Source organism: Chinchilla lanigera, unplaced genomic scaffold, assembly GCF_000276665.1.
Source record: "Chinchilla lanigera isolate Chin_1 unplaced genomic scaffold, ChiLan1.0 scaffold00079, whole genome shotgun sequence".
In the NCBI taxonomy this organism is placed as follows: domain Eukaryota; kingdom Metazoa; phylum Chordata; class Mammalia; order Rodentia; family Chinchillidae; genus Chinchilla; species Chinchilla lanigera.
The window spans coordinates 8,273,478-8,289,869 of NW_004955480.1; the positions used below are offsets into that span (position 1 = coordinate 8,273,478).

The 16,392-nt window shown below is 44.3% G+C and overlaps 1 protein-coding gene across 1 annotated transcript in view; it reads right to left on the reverse strand.

Moving 5' to 3' along the window:
- Positions 1–409: 409 nt before the first annotated feature.
- Positions 410–16,392, reverse strand: part of Bst1 (bone marrow stromal cell antigen 1) — a 30,241-nt gene continuing 14,258 nt past the window's right edge. The window contains exons 6-9 of the mRNA XM_005402522.2: positions 14,819–14,911; positions 10,662–10,748; positions 6,800–6,859; positions 410–1,527 (exon numbers count right to left, since the gene is read on the reverse strand). Of these exons, the coding sequence (XP_005402579.1) occupies positions 1,422–1,527; positions 6,800–6,859; positions 10,662–10,748; positions 14,819–14,911 (346 nt within the window). The 3' untranslated portion in view covers positions 410–1,421. The remainder of the gene's footprint in view (positions 1,528–6,799; positions 6,860–10,661; positions 10,749–14,818; positions 14,912–16,392) is intronic.

A 16,392-nucleotide genomic window follows, 5' to 3' on the forward strand; every position in this document is an offset into this window, starting at 1 on the left:
CATTCAACTCTTTGTTCCAGATGAGAAGAAGCTGGGATCTAACTCCAGAAGGAGAGGCAAGCAACCCCAAACCCCGTAACATTTACTTGGTGAGCCACTTTTAGATGGAGCTACCAGATGACATTTTGGTGTAGCCAGCCATGAGATTCAAAAGCCAGGAGATTCCAGCAACAGTGGTGTACGCTGGTAATCCCTGCATTCAGGAGGCTGAGGCAGGAGGATCACCACAAGTTCAAGGCCTGCTTGAACTACACAGCAAGAGCTTGTCTCAAAAAAAAAACCCAAAATTAATTCATTTGGATTATCTCTTAGACAACTGGATTGTATAATAGTGTTATATCCTACATAGTATCTTTCATGTATCACTGGCAGTTTTCCTATAGGATTAAATGCTCTTTGAAGGCATTTCTTTTCATTTAGTGAGATTTATTCTTTTTGACATACGGCTTTAACTGTTAAGAAAATACACAAGTCCATGCACTGCCCAGCACAGTCAAGGTACAGAACAGACCCACCAACTGCTCCTTCTTCAGGTCCCTCCCACTGAGCCCCTCTGCCCTGTCCTCACACCTGCTCCCCTCTCAGCAGCTCCTGACCCGCTCTCTTTCCTGACGTCCTGCCTCTCCCATATAAACAGAATCTCGCAGTGCACAGCCGTTTGGTCTGGTTTCTCCCCCTTAGCACGATGATTTGGGCTTCATCCACATCACTTCTTACTGCTGAGCGGTATTCCACGGTGCAGGTACACTGCAGTTAACTCACCTAGTCACTGGCTGGAGGACATTTGCCTGGTAAGCGTGACCTTTACTTGCCGGATGATACTGCATCCTAGATACACCAAAGCTTGGGCAAGCAGGTCCAAACAGTTCCAATAAATATGTACATGGTATTGGACATTTGGACTGTCCCCTTGCCATGAGCAGCCTTTAAGACAAGTCTCTTTATATGTAAATATTTGCATATCTGGTATGTGTATGTATTCTATAGTGTACATATATCTCAAGCTATCAACAAGCCTGTATTCTGCACTCCTGGAGCTTCAGAAAAATACAGAAAATACAAAATATTGTTCTATTAGAATTTTCTAAATATTTGATTGTATAAGATTATGCAACCGTTGGGGGAGGTCTCAAGACCTGGTGCCATTATAAAAATAAGCAAATCGAACAACAACAAAAAAAAGCAAATCGAAACTTGCTTCCATTTTAAGGCAGCAGATTTAACCCGCTTATCAGGATGAGACTAATTTCTTGTTTGCAGAATCCTGAGCATAAAAGTCGCTGGAAAATGACCACTTTTTCCCAGGAAGAAACATCTTCGGAGAAGAGGATCACTTGGTGTACGCAGAACCGGACAAAGACGGAGCCCGGGCGGGCGTGGCCGGCAGCTGTTCAAACAGCAGAGTCCAACAGCAGAGCTCGTTAGATTTGGGAACCGGAGGCCACAGCCGCCAACAGAGGCAGGATAAGGGTGGCGCTCCGTTCTGGAAAATGAGAGGAGGGTGCTCTTCCAGTGGATGCGGCTGACCTGAAAATTAACAAGGAAACAGAAAACGTCAGTCCTGCTCCTCCGTCCCAAAACACGCATGCACCCTCCAGAAAATGTAAACTAGGGCAGAAAGTTGTAAAGCGAAAAATAAAAGTTTCTTAGTATCTCCATTCCTACTTCCCAGAGAGAATCACCATGGGTAATTTAGGTTGTCCTTCCAGGAAGGAGACAGACAGACAGACAGACACATTCTTTGCCCATGAAATCTGCAGCGCGCTTTCTTCGCCCAGCCGCGCTTCTTGGATGTACTGCCTCGCTGTGCGCGCGGATCCTGTGCGCGCCCCCTGTGGACGCTGTGCGCGCGGATCCTGTGCGCGCCCCCGTGGACGCTGTGCGCGCGGATCCTGTGCGCGCCCCCGTGGACGCTGTGGACGCTGTGCGCGCCCCCTATGGACGCTCTTCCCGAATGTGTGCGCCATAGCGTCAGCCGCGGTCCTCAGTGACGGACTCTGCATCACTAGAGCTTAACTCCTGAGGAAAAGCCAGTCCTGGCTGCGTACCCTTTAGAGAGGGCCTGGTCAAAATTTAATCCTGATCGTAGCCAAGAGTAGCTGACCTCCGGATTTTTGAAAACAGAACGTATTGAATTCGGTTAAAACCAAGTAAAACATGAATTTTTAAAACCATGAAGACATCTAATGTTAGACTGACAATAAATCTGATGGCCCTGGGAGCGTGGCCTTAAAATTTCCAGACTATTTGAATGTTGGTGGCCCCTTTCTTGGTTGAAGGAATCTTACCCTCAAATCTGTGTTAGGGTTCCGCCTGCTGGACATTTTCTGTGATTACACTTCTGGTTCAGTTGGTTCCAGACCTGATTCACTAAGTTTGCTTTTAAATAACTAATTAATATAAGGATTAATTGCAGAGCGTGGTGGTGCACGCCTGCAATCCCAGCACTCAAGAGGCTGAGGCAGGAAGATCGAGGTGAGTTCGAGGCCAGCCTGGGATACACAGCAAGACTCTGCCCCCCCCCAAAAAAAGAAAACGTGGAATGAAATACAGTAGTGATGATAGTCTCCTGTTATCTTTTTCCTGCCTGTGAGAAGTAACCGCTGTTAGCATCCTGGAGTTCACCTTCTCAGACCTGTTTGTGTCATTCACACCCATGACCACCCACAAACAGAAGCGCATAGGTTTGCTTGCTTTGCTTTCCATGTCCACATTCATGTTCTGTGTTTTGCTTTGTCAGATTTTAGCTTAATAAGCTTCGCTTGTTGACATGAGGTTATCCTTGGGGTCAGTTTGATGCACCATCTGTAGTTATTCTGGTTTTAAAAATTAATTCTTGCTATTAAATTTATAAATTCAAAAGTCTAATTTGGGGGGACACATTTATTTTTAAGTTACGAATTGTGTCATTCTATTGAGGAACCTTCTGCACTCTGAAAACTTTTTCTTCCCTACTAGCAAGGGCTGAACTCAGAGGTCCTTCACACTGATACATCGCCAGCCTTTTCAAAAGTATACTGTTTTGAGACATGGGCTCCCTAAATTGCCTTAGCTGGACTTGAACTTGTGACCTTTCTGCCTCAGTCCCCCAGAGTACAGAGATGACAGGAGGGCATCATTATGCCTGACTCTGACAACTTTTAACGGTGTTTCACATTTATTTAACTTCCTTGGCTGTTTTTAGCTCAAGTTATTTTAGGTTAAAATATGTAAATTTAAGCTTTATAATCTTCCATTTTCTTTTTACAAATATTTTAGCTGTCTTTTTCTTTTTCTTTTTTTCTTTTTTTTTTTTTTTTTTTGAAATGGGATCTTGCTATGCAGTTCAGGTTGGCCTGGAGCTCACTTTGTAGCCCAGGCTGTTTTTGAACTCTCAATGATCCTCCTGCCTCAGCCTCCCACATGCTGGGATTACAGGCGTGTGCCACCACACCCAGCTATAACTGTGTTTAAATAAGCAAAGTCTTCGGGCATGGTGGCACGTGCCTATAATCCCAGCACTCAGGAGGCAGAGGCAGGAGGATTACTGTGAGTTCAAAGACAGCCTGGGTCTGATTCCCGGGGCTCCAAGAAGAATTTGACAACTGCATTCATCGGCTACCACTGTTAAAAGCCAGGCTACCTCAAGAGGAACTGCCCTAAGAGGCCCCATGGGCCATGCCCTGGATGCAAAGGAGACCACTGGAGATCGGTCTGCCCTCTGAGGTGGAGGCCCCAGAGCTCAGACCCATGCTACCAGTTACTCCAACAGGAATGAGAGGGCTTGGGGCATGCTCTGCCTTCTCCCTCTGGCCAGACCGTCATCTCCATCAAGGAGTCCTGGGTAATCATGACTATGGAGGAACAAGAAAACAGCCTGTTGCTAGTCACAGGTGCAAGTCTCTCGGTCCTTCTTTTCAATCCTCGCCTTCCTTCCAGCCATCATACCTCAGTGAAAGGAGTCACTGGTGAGGAGGTAATATGCTATTTTTGACAACCCTTAGGCTGTAACTACTTATTAGATCCTTCTTGCATATCTCTGTCTTCCTGAGAAACCACTCTGAAGATACCACCATGTATTACAGCAGCCATTGATATTTTCCTACTAATCTATCCATAACTCTGTTAAGTTTGTAATGTTCCTATCCTATTTCATAATGTATGTTTATTATTATGTGTTTCCTACAACAACCATTGAGAATAGTTAATGATTTTTCAATAGGTCACTCATGTATAGCTCTATTTATTTTCTTTAGAAGCCACTTTGAAGATACCAAAGTATAGCACAACAACTCTTGATAATCTCCTGCCTCTTTTGTCTGTAACTCACTATTATTTGTCTATTTGTTTTCCTGAGAAACTATTTTGTAGACAATAATATGTAAAATGATAACCATTGATAATTTCCTACCATTTTGTCTGTAATTTGCTAAGTCCCCCCTATTATTATGTTATCCTTCTTTTATTCTTTAAAATTAAAAAAAAACAAAAACAAAAACAAAAACAAAGACAGCCTGGGCTACATAGTGAGTTGAAGGCCAGTCTGCACTACAATCAGACAATCAATCAATCAATCAATCAGTCAGCAAAGCCCTCACAGATATTTGATTCTAGTAAACCTAACAACTGTGTAAGATTTAATCTTAGTTGTTTTAAGTATTTTAAAACTGGTTAAGCGGGGTGGGCACACCTGTAATCCAAGCCCTCAGGAGGCTGAGGCAGGAGGAATATTGCGAGTTCAAAACCAGCCTGGGTACAAACTGAGCTCAAGGCCAGCCCAAACTGCATAGTGAGACCCTGTCTCAAAAACAAAACAAAACAAAACAAAAAAAGGTTAAAAATTTAATTAAATTCTCTTACAACTTTCAACTACAATTCCCACATCTCAAATCAGCTAATACTTACATGTTTGTTGAGATTGTGGGCTAATCCAATAGCTACTCATATATGCTAAATTCTCTAAAGTATTGCAAATAAATTCAGCACCAAAACATAGATTATCCCTAACCTGATCCTACAATTATTAATAATATGGGTTGAATTAATGTCAATAGCTGTGTTGATTCTAAACTTTTGCAGATTGAAGATCTTTTGCCCCACTGTTTCTAAGCAAATAAAAATAAGTAATCCTACTGCTGTGGCTGGGGCCTTTTTGGACCAGAGACTTCTGGCCATGATGAGAGATCTGACGTTCGGCCTTGGCTCTCCCTGCGTGACTATCTCAGGAAGCTGAGGCGTCTGTTATCTTATATCTGCACCAACCCTGCCAAGTGGATTTGGGGCCAACATTGTATCATATAAGCACATATTTCTTTCTTTGACTTAGATTATTCTATATTTTTGTAAGAGTATCCTGCCATTGTCTTTGATGGCTACATCCTGCTCTGCTTCAGAAGTGGACCCTTGCATGGAATCCTTCATTTGCCATTGCATATTTAGGTCCAGCCAGTGTCTCCACTTTGTAACGCTTTGGTGAACATCTCTGAGCACGTAGGCTCTATCCATTTTGTCATCATTTCTTTAGAATAGGGTGCCCAAAGTACCCTTGCTCATATAGGTCAGAGGTTCTAAATATTTTTATAATTCTGGTCATAGACTGTCAAATGGTTTTCCCAAAACATTTTACCAATTTACAATCCCACCACACATTGAATGGCATCATAACAGCTTTAATTTTTTTTTCTGCTTTGTTAAGAAATTGAGATGGAAATTATACCTTACTGAATCTGTGAAGTGATGAAGCAATTTTGTGTACTTGCTGTCTGTGGTTTTGCTTTTATAAATGATCTATCAATATTGATTGCTCAAATGCTCAAAAAAGAGATTGGTAAAATCCCTGCCGGGGCAATGAAAGTGGAGGAATACTTGGCAAAGGGTAAAAGATGGTTTTGTACCTCTCATTCAAAGGAAATGGGCAAAACTGTCAAAAATAGACCTACCAACAGTCACTGAAATAAATATTGAAGCCAGGGGAGGAGAACAGAGAAGATCAGGTGTTCAGGGTGGTATGGCCGTAGAAGGGGAGGAGAACAGGCAGAGAACCTCCGGGCCTTTGCATGCCTGTTGTGCATGCACGTGGCCTCGGGAGCAGGGAGTACGCAAGAAGCACAAGGACTTCACCTGGTGTTGCGTCCGGCTCTGACCCAGTGATAGCGAACCTATGGTATGCGTGCCACAGCGGGGACACGAGCCAAGGCACCCCAGCACCGCCCCACCTGTGGAGCATGGGATAGCAGCTCACATAGGAACTGTTGGCACTTTGCAACTTTGTAATAAATAAGTGGGTTTGGGGTTGCAATTTAGACACTCGGTCTCTAAAAGGTTCGCCATCACTGCTCTAGCCAGTTGGCGTGAAGTTAAAGGATTCCTTAATCTCTCCAAACCTCAGCATCAATGGTGAGGACCAAATGGACCACCTTCAGGGAAAGTGATCAAATGAGGTGAGAGGGTGGCCACAGAGTGCCAGCCGCAAGCCTCACCCAGGTGGGCCACCCTCTCCCCCTGCGTCCTGAGGCCCCTGAACTGAGGTGCAGGTGCCAAGACGGTATCACTGTCATCAGAAATTCTGCTGTGGAGTGCAGTGAGTCTCACAAAAAGGAGCTGCGCATGACCTGCACCCGGACAGGTGTGCGGTCTGGTGAAGAAGATGGCACGGCACCATATGGACCTAAGTGACACCACAGCCCGAGACCACCCACCCACCCAGGCCTTGAGAGGCTGCTGGGGCACGGGGTCTAAAATCACAGTGGAATTCACAAGAGGGCTGTATATGAAGGAATCTTAGGAAGGAAAAGAGATTTGAATCAAAACATTTACTTACAAAGTTAAGGCACAGTCGGGATGAGTGCTGTGGTCCACACACATCAAGAGCTTCACAGGTCTACAGAAAGAAAAGAATGGACTTCTGTTTTGTTTTGATTTTTGAGGCAGAGTCACACTATGTAGTGCATGCTAGCCTTGAGCTCACTATGTAGACCAGGTTGGCCTCAAACTCTTGGTGATCATACTGCCTCAGCCTCCCAAGTGCTGGGATTACAGGCATGTACCACCGTGCCTGGTAGTGTTTAAGAGATTAAATAACACATCTATCAAACATTTATGGTGCACCTGAAAAGTCTTGGTGATACAAAATCTGGGTCTTTGAAGAACATACAAACTATTCTTCTTTAAAAGCTGAGTGTGGTGCTTACCTGTAATCCCAGCACTTGACAGGCTGAGGCAGGAAGATTGCCATGAGTTCAAGGCCAGCCTGCACTACATAGTGAGATCCTATCTCCAAAAGCAAAACATAAAATTATCTAGTATTTATTGAGCACTTACTATACTGTATCTCAAGAAATTTATAGTTGTTTGCAATGCTGGGGATAGAGCCCAGGGCCTGGTGCATGCTATGCAAGCCATCTCCCAGCAAGCTGCACTCCCAGCCTGGTACCAAGGAACCTGATTATGTATTTTCCATAGATTATGTCATTTAATCGTATAACCAATTCAGCTGGTTCTACTTGCACCACCAGTTTCCAGTAGCGACAGCTGAATGCAATGATTTGCCCCAGTTCTCGCAGTGGAGGACTGGGGAATGAAACTTGATCCTTGCAGGTGAATCAAAGCCAGAGCTCCTCGCCCGCCTCTCCTGCACAGACATATCATAACAGGAAATGCCCCCACAGTATAAGATGATGCTGGTTCCCTGACAATGTAAACTGCCAGTAGACTTCAGTGTCTGTTTTTCTGTTGCCCAAATAACCTCCCATTTAATTCGGTTTCTGTTACTTTTGTTTCCCAGAAATGGCTCCTCACCTTGATGGACATTGTAAGAACCAATCCCCAAATGACAAGCACTCTGCCTCTGTACTTCTGCTTTGCAGCCTCATAAAAATCTCGCTCGCTGAGCCTTCGGGGATAACTCTTGCTGCCAGCCCTCAGTACCACTCAGTTCTTGGTCAGAACTTTGCTGTTACATTTGGTTCCTTGACTGGGAAGGCCAACCATGCTGGCCATTTGGGTCATTGGCCAGAGCCCCCATGGAAGAAGTGAGGACCCCTCCGGCCCCTTGAGGAGAAAGGTGACCCCCCAAAGTATCTTCAGAATCTTCTCAGGGGACCAGAGAAGTACACCCGTGCTTGCCACTTGCAGCTCACTGGACCAAAGAGAGGAGCGGCTGCAGAATCCTGCCTTGCCTTTGGATCAGGTAAGACCCCAAGTTAAGTCTGTCCCACGAGACAGGAGAGACTGATCACCTCTCATCAGAATAAGGACTCCCAGGGGGAGGAACTGTTTTAACCTCTGAATGAATGCTGAGTGTGTGTATGAATGTAACAGATGGTGTAAGCCATAGACTTCCGTCAGTGCAGCTCCACGACGAGATAACCCCAGACCATGGAGTCTGAATGGGTCCTAACCTGTGGTTCTATGGATGCATCTAATGGGACATAATGGAGACTCTGGTGATGAGTTTCTCCTTAGTCTAGACAGTCCTAAATTGCCAAGAGGCACAGATCCAGGTCTCTCTTTGAGGGGCACCCACCCTTTGTCTGTTGTGACTCTGCTCAAGGGCACATCACATACATGTAGTGAGTCAGACTGGGCTCTAACTACTCAAAGCTTACAATTCTGGAATGTATCTTTAAAAAAAATTTTAAAGGGCTTTTCTGGTGATTACAAAGTTAAAATGAAACCAAACCCACTCCCTGCACCTTAACAAAGACTTACTCTTCCTGAGGATTCCTCCTTGGCAGATGTATCATCTCTGATTGGCCACCACAGCTGCTGCCAGGACGTACAGTTTCACCAGCCAGCCCTCCTCCTGCTCCCGACCCCCTTTACTTCCAGCCTATTGAACTGGTTCCGGCCACCAACCCTTCAGCAGCCAGCCCTCGGCCGGTTCTTCTGATACCACACCAGCCTGCCTCTCCACCCTTGACTCTGGAGAATCCTCTCAGCCATTGCCTTTGTTCAGCCACTGAGGCTCCCCACCAGAGCCTTCTGCTTTACAGCTACCCTTACACTCCTATCCTGGTCAAATGGTGTCATCTAACGCCCACTTGGGATGACTGTCAGCAACCCTCTGACTCTGTTCAACACAGAAATGTCACCACATTTTGATTGAAGAGAAAAACTGGTTAACGGGAGAGGTACCTCCATGGACTGTCAGCCCTGACGGATGGGTTGCCGTGGCCTTTCCTAAAGGTCAACCTGCCCAAAATTATAACACATTAGCAAAAAGAAATCAATCCAGTCAAGTGCTTCTCAAAGGTATAAAAGAGGGGGACAAAAAGCCCATCAATATGTCAAAAGTGACTACTATTTACCCAGAAGTTTGATAAAAACCCTTTAGACTTCTACGAGAGACTCTGTGAAGCCTATGGGGTCCACACTCCTTTTGACCCTTAGGCCCCAGAAAATCTACAGATGATAGGTGCAGCCTTCACTGCACAAAAAGCACCTCATATTCATAAGAAAATTCAGTCTGGTAGATGACCATACTCTCAGGCCAAAGACCAATATGCAAGGTGTAAGGGCTATAAAAAAATGCCCATTCAGACTAACAGAAAAACTCTCAAAGACTTCAACCTGGATCAAAGGACAGCCCTTTCATCAGTCTGACAGGCTCAAACTAGGCCAGATCAGGCTCCCTTCTTTGGCTGGGTCACTGGGAGCTCAGAGTCCACACCCATATTGGAGGCCAACCTATGACTTTCCTGGTAGACAATTAAACAGAACACTCTTTAGTTACCTAACCTATAGTCCCCCTGTCAGAGAAAGGTTACCATTATTGGGGCAACTGAGACCCTTGCCTCTTGCCCCTCTGCCAGGCACGAGCTTGCACCCTGGGAGGATATCTTACCAAACATGAATTCCTGAATATGCCAGAATGCCCCATACCACTTGTGAGAAGAGACCTCTTCTCCAAGTTAGGTGCAACCAGCTCCTTCATACCAAGCCAGTCAGCCTCCTTCTCATTTACCCTGTAACTTCAAAGCTGGTCCTAACTCTGACTATTCCCTGAGAGAAAGAATGATGCCTGCATCAGCCTGAGACAAATAAGCACAATCCTGAAATTCTAAAAACTCTCCTGTCAGAGGTATGAGCCAAAGACTTGCTTCTGGGCCTCGCCATCAACATGCTCCCATAGTGATTGAATTCTGCTCCAAGTGACAAGCCACCCTGCTTCTGTACTTCATGTCCAAGAAACAGCAAGGCCCTCACCTGATACCTGAGTGTAAAGAATACAAAGTGCCTGCTTATAATGCCCTCAAGAGATGGAACTATTATGATCTTATTACCAGTTTATGGTCTCATTGTATCTGTCTTTAGTCTATCAAACTCCCACCTTAGTGCCTGTCATGGATAAGGATCCCCCAGGGATCTAGAGAGACAGGAAGCACATTCTTATTCTATGGTTGCTCCACAGTAAGTAAGGGGAGGAGGAAATGACTTAGACAAATGAAAAGTTCTTCTCTGACTATCCTTAACCACCATTAGAATTGACCCTAAAGTGGGTTGGGCCCAGGCAGAAGCCCTGGCTTCTCAGAACCAGAACCGGAAGGCTCTCCCTGCCCACACATCTGGGGACAACCAGGAGGCTTGATCCCATGGGCTCTACAGCTGCTGTGCAGCAAAACCTCTTCAACCCCCATCGCCACCCACCCGAGTGCACCCTGGTCACGCGCACGGTCACCTACAGGTGGTCGTTAATACAGCGGTACTGGAACCCCATGGCCTCAAGTCTCTCCTCCAGGATCTTCACGCTGCCCTCGCCACAGGATTCCCTAGAACAGAGAAACACGCTTTCAACAGTGAGTAAACAGAAGGAAGAGAAGAGGAAGAGGGAGAATGAGAAGCCGATACTAAGCTGACTGACACTTCTTAAGAACACCTCTTAGGGGCTGGGGATTTAGCTCAGCAGCACAGTGCCTGCCTGGCAAGCGCAAGGTTGTGAGTTCAATTCCCGGTACCGGAAAAAAACCAAAACCAAAAAAAAATAAAAGAACATCTCTTAGAGGCAATGTGAGAAAGATCCGGGTCCAAAAAAAGGCGCGGCTTCCAGTGCACACACGCAGGATCTGGGAGGGGGCACGCTGAAGACCCAACACCGGCTGTGAGGCTGCCCTCTGAGAGTCTGCACAATGTGGGTATTACCCAGCCCAGAAGCACCGGTCAGTGGTGTGGCCCAGGGCCAGCACAAACAAGGCTGTGATCCTGTTCAACCTGCAGTGTATTAACAACAGATACGTACACCCTTTTTAGTATTAGAAAATGAAAAGAAGAGAAAAACTTACCCCAAATCTCCCATCCCACATCACTAGAGACAGCTGCTGCTAACGTTTCCATGTGCCCTGGTACCTACCTATCCATGGTTTTGCTGTCATGATTTTTAACCCTGGCCCAAAACCAGTAAGTGTGAAATCCCCAAAATAAATATTCATCGGTTTCAGATTGCACAGTATTCTGAGTCTCAGGATGAAACCTCTCCTTGTCCTCTTCCACAGGACATGAGTCATCCCTTGGTCTATCATCAGATCCACACTGTGAGGCAGTCCTTCAGTATCAATAAACCTTTTTCTATGAATAATGGCTACAAAGCACAATGGTTTCATTTCTTTTCTTTTCTTTTTTCCTTTGGTACAAGGAATTGAACTCAGGACCTCACGCTTTCCAGGCAGGCGCTGCGCTACTGAGCTATATCCCTGGTCCTGCAATTTCATTTCAAACAGTTACATTTTTCTAACGAAAGCAGTAATGTTTATTTAGCAATAACCCCTAATACAATACAATTTTATGGACTGCAATCTCCTGTCGTTCCTAAAATCTGAGCAGCCCAACACCCCTACTTTCTTGGCTCGTGACCTGCAGGTATGTCTAACCTGTGGCTTAAACTTGCAAGCAGGTGTTCTGACCCCTTTTGTAACTTCTCCTGCAGCAGAAATGATGAGCTAAAGATTCCTAAAACCATTTTCTGGTAGTAAGGTTTTGCCTCCATTTTCAGGTTCTCCCTATGTTCTGCCAAATTATACTCCAACTGATCACAAGCAAGTGCATTTCCCACACTCTCACCAGTTGATTCTTGCCCTCCTGATGGCCCCAGTTAGGCAAGGTGCATTTATACAGTGGCCAACACTGTCAGCTGTGCCTAACAGGCACCATGCTCATTCATAAACAGATCCCTGCCTGGAGTAAAGTGGACCAGGAATGTACCAGCCTCCCCATTAAAAAATTGACAGATAGGTAGTGTACAGAAAGGAACTGAGTGATTGGAAGAGGTTTCCACAGAAGCTGGATTCAAGGCATTACAAGAAAAAAATGGACAGTGTTCAGACCAATCATTTTTTTAGAACTTTGCCAAAATCTGGGATGATGGTCCAGAAAACTGGACTGTTTTTTTTTTTTGTAGTAAGCAATAATTATGAGACTCCAGGATGCTTAGACGCAGAGAAGAATCCATATTATTTTATAGTTTCTTTGAATAAAAGCAGCGAAAACCCTGCTAATGCAGTCAGGCATTAACCATATTGCCTTTAGCTATCTGTCTGTAAGTTTTTTTAAAAAAATAAATTGTATTGCACATCTCTGAGGCTTACCACATGTTGTAAGATACATGCAGACAGTAAAATAGTTACCTCAATGAAACAGATTAATAGAGCTGTCATTTCAAATACTTACTTTTCTGTAACAAGAGCAGCTAACATCTATTTAGCAGTAATCCCTAATATAACGCAATTTTGAAAACAATCTCCTGTTATCCGTAAAATCTGAGCAGCCCAACACCTCTACTTCCTTGGCTCGTGACCTGCAACTATGTCTAACTTGTGGCTCAAATTTACAAGCAGTAAGGTTTTTTTTTTTTGTTTGTTTGTTTCTTTATAGATTTCCAGGGGGAAATGCATTCTTCAAGTTTCCTTGCATTTATTTCTGAAAAACAGGAAACCACTTATTTAAGAGCTCATTTCAAAGGCATCTCCTTAAGAGGCAGAGCAGCGCCCAGGCTGCTCACCCTTGTGATTCAGGGTCTGGCTGAATGCTTAGTTCACAGGTGAGATTTCTGTATGTTGTACATGGAAGACTTAAAGTTGATGTAATTCAGGTGAATCCTATCATTTTTTTTCTTTTTTTATTTTGAAAAGAATAAAAAAATTTAAAAACATTAAAAACATACAGAATTTCAAAACAAGATGATAGGAAATCCACAACAGTTGTTATATTGCACATTGTTATCTTCCAAGTAGTTGTTCAGATTATCAGATATAGGCATGCAATAGGCATGCAAGATTGATCAAAAAAATTTTTGTTTGGTCTTTTTGAGACAAGGTCTCACTGTGCAATTCAGGCTGGCCTTGAGCTCACTTTGTAGCCAAGGCTGGTCTCAAACTCACAATGATCCTCCTGCCTCAGCCTCCCAAGTGCTGGAATTACAGGCATGTGCCACCATGCCCGGCCAAAAATTTTTTAAGCATTAACTGTTCCTTTCAATCTTTGTAACTTCTCTTTTTGTAACTTCTCCCTCAGCAGAAGTGATGAGCTAAGATGACAACGAACTGCAATATCCTACTCTCACGAGGGAGTGTTGAAGATCAAATCTTCTGTAACAGACACATTTAAAAAAATAGGTAAGCATAACTTCTAGACAAAGAACAACTTCTCACAAAAGATACAAGGCAAGAACTCTTCTATTTTTAATTGTGGGTGGATTCTCATTGTATTTATTTATTTGGTAATGCTGGGGATCAAACCTAGGGCTTTGTTCATACACGGCAAGAATTCTGCCAGTGAGCCACAGTCCCAACCACATGGTAGACTGGCTTCTTTTTTTCGTGTTGTTGTCTTTTTTGAGACAGGGTCTTGCTATGCAGTTCAGGCTGGCCTTGAGCTCACTTTGTAGCCCAGGCTGGTCTTGAACTTGCAATGATCCTCCTGCCTCAGCCTCCCAAGTGCTGGGATTTACAGGCATGTGCCACCACGCCCGGTCTCACAACAAATAACACCGCCATGGATTTATCACACAACAGTAACCGCAATTTGTCTCTAGGGAAGGGAAATGCTGATCTTTCTGTAACTTGAGTAATATGTAGTTTGCAAATTTATTGCAGTCTGTTGCCCAAGAGCTATGGAAAAATAACATCCATTTTATGGTGAGTCTTAGAGGGGGTAGGAAACAGAAATTGCTGGAGTTCTCTCTCCGCTCTTGGGGTTGGGCAATTCTATGCTCCACTTAGGATCAGTGCTTTGAAGAACAAGGCCTCAGCTTGCCTTCGAAGCCCCCTTCTGGCAGCTTCAGATCTTGGGCTCATTGAAACACTTCTAAACCAAACAGATCTACCTTATTTCGTCTTGCGTTTGTGCCTAGAGTGTCCCTTAGTGGTGAGACACGTGAGTTCAGCTTTCAGTTATGTGTAAACTCAAGAGGTTTCCCAGAAAAATACGGATCTTAAAACTTTCTTTGCCAGGTAATCTGAGACCCAGTGGTGGAGCTGGTTGTTCTCTGAGAATAAAACCTTTATCACAGAGTCCTTGGGTTGATTCTGAAGACCCTGATGAGGGCATTTGGGTTCCAAATGACCAGAAACTGGCTTTGAACCTCACATATGTGAAAGGTACTCACCTATCCAGAGCTTTCCAAGTCACTCAGAAAGGAACACTGTACTTCCTGGCTGGATAAAGGAGGCTTTCCCAGGGGGATCAAAACTGGCTAGTGGCATTCCCAGAAAGTCGGACCCATCTCCCTCTCTACCAACTACACGAGAAACAGAAGGGCATTTCCCCCAGATTGAAAGCATAAAATGGACCTGACTATACCATATCCAAGAAAACCATAATTACCATCATCAGTAGCACCAAAACTTACACATTAGGTCCCCCGATTTCATGCATGACCCAGATTTCAATTTGTGTGACTTTATCCTTCTGCAAGTATGGAATTTCAAAATCTGCAAAAAAACTGAGAGACAACGAGAGTTGTTTTTGGTTTTCCCTGTTGCAGTGCATGCCCAGGGCCCCAGCCTGGAAGAACATTCCTAAAAGTTCTAAGCAGTGGTGGCGAACCCATGGCACACGTACCGTCTCTGTCGCCAGCAGCCAAGCATCGGATATTCAGGTTGAATTGCAGTGCTGGCACTTTGCGATAAATAAGTGGGTTTTGGGTTGCAGTTTTAGCACTTGGTCTTTAAAAGGTTTGCCATCACGGTTCTAAAGCAATATGATTCTTTCCCTTTCTTTTTCAGTTGATTTGCAAACTACTTTTCAAAAGGGTTTTTTCTCCTAACTTTTTTTTCAAGGCACATTTAATTCAATAGCAAAATCATTAACACAAAAAGCGTAAATCATTAATACAGTGGAGGAACCCGTTTCCCCATTAACACCGAAGACAATGCTCTTTTAACCTGTGCCTCTCAGAAGGGATGAGGCTTTCATAAGGTTCACTACTGAAAAAGAAATAATGCAGCGGGTCTCACTGCAGCAATATCCTTACACAACCTAGCTGTGAAATGAATGTTTATCATGCTTCAGTCAGTTTAGGCCTGAAATGTGACACAGTCCTTCATCCTTGTGCCTTCCTTAGTTAAGGTTACTTAGTTTCTGCAATCATTCAAAGAACCATGGATTAAAACCACACTGATTTAGGTACCATTAAGTGATACAGAGCCCTAAGCTAACTGGTTGCATATGTGTACGATGTTACCAATATTTATTAGTTCTGCCATGACTATTAAAGTTGGTTCTTGGGGCCGGGGATTTAGCTTTGTGGCATAAGTACCTGCCTGGCAAGCGCAAGGTCCTGAGCTCCATTCCCAGTACCATAAAAAAAAGCTTTTCAACTTGGACCTGGCAGAATGGCTCCCGCAAAGAAGGGTGGCAAGAAGAAGAAGGGCTGTTCTGCCATCAAGGAGATGGTGATTGGAGGATACACACTCAACATTCACAAGCGCATCCATGGAGTGGGCTTCAAGAAGCGGGCCCCTCGGGCACTTAGGGAGATCCGGAAATTTGCCAAGAAGGAGATGGGGACTCCAGATGTCCACATTGACACCAGGCTCAACAAAGCTGTCTAGGGGCTGGGGATATAGCTCAGTGGCATAAGCGCCTGCCTGGCAAGCGCAAGGTTGTGAGTTTGATCCCCAGTACCGCGGAAAAAAAAACAAAAAAACAAAGCTATCTGGGCCAAAGGAACGTCCCATATCATATCCGTGTACAGTTGTCCAGAAAGCATAATGAGGATGAAGATTCACCAAACAAGCTGTACACTTTGGTAACCCTGTGGCCACGTTCAAAAATCTCCGGACAGTAAATGTGGATGAGAACTAACTTTCAAATAAAGTTACAAAACTGCTAAAAATAAATAAATAAATAAAGTTGGTTCTTTGCAAATAAATCCGTTATTTTTATTGTTGTTTTTTTGTTTTGCTTTTTTTTTTTTTTTTT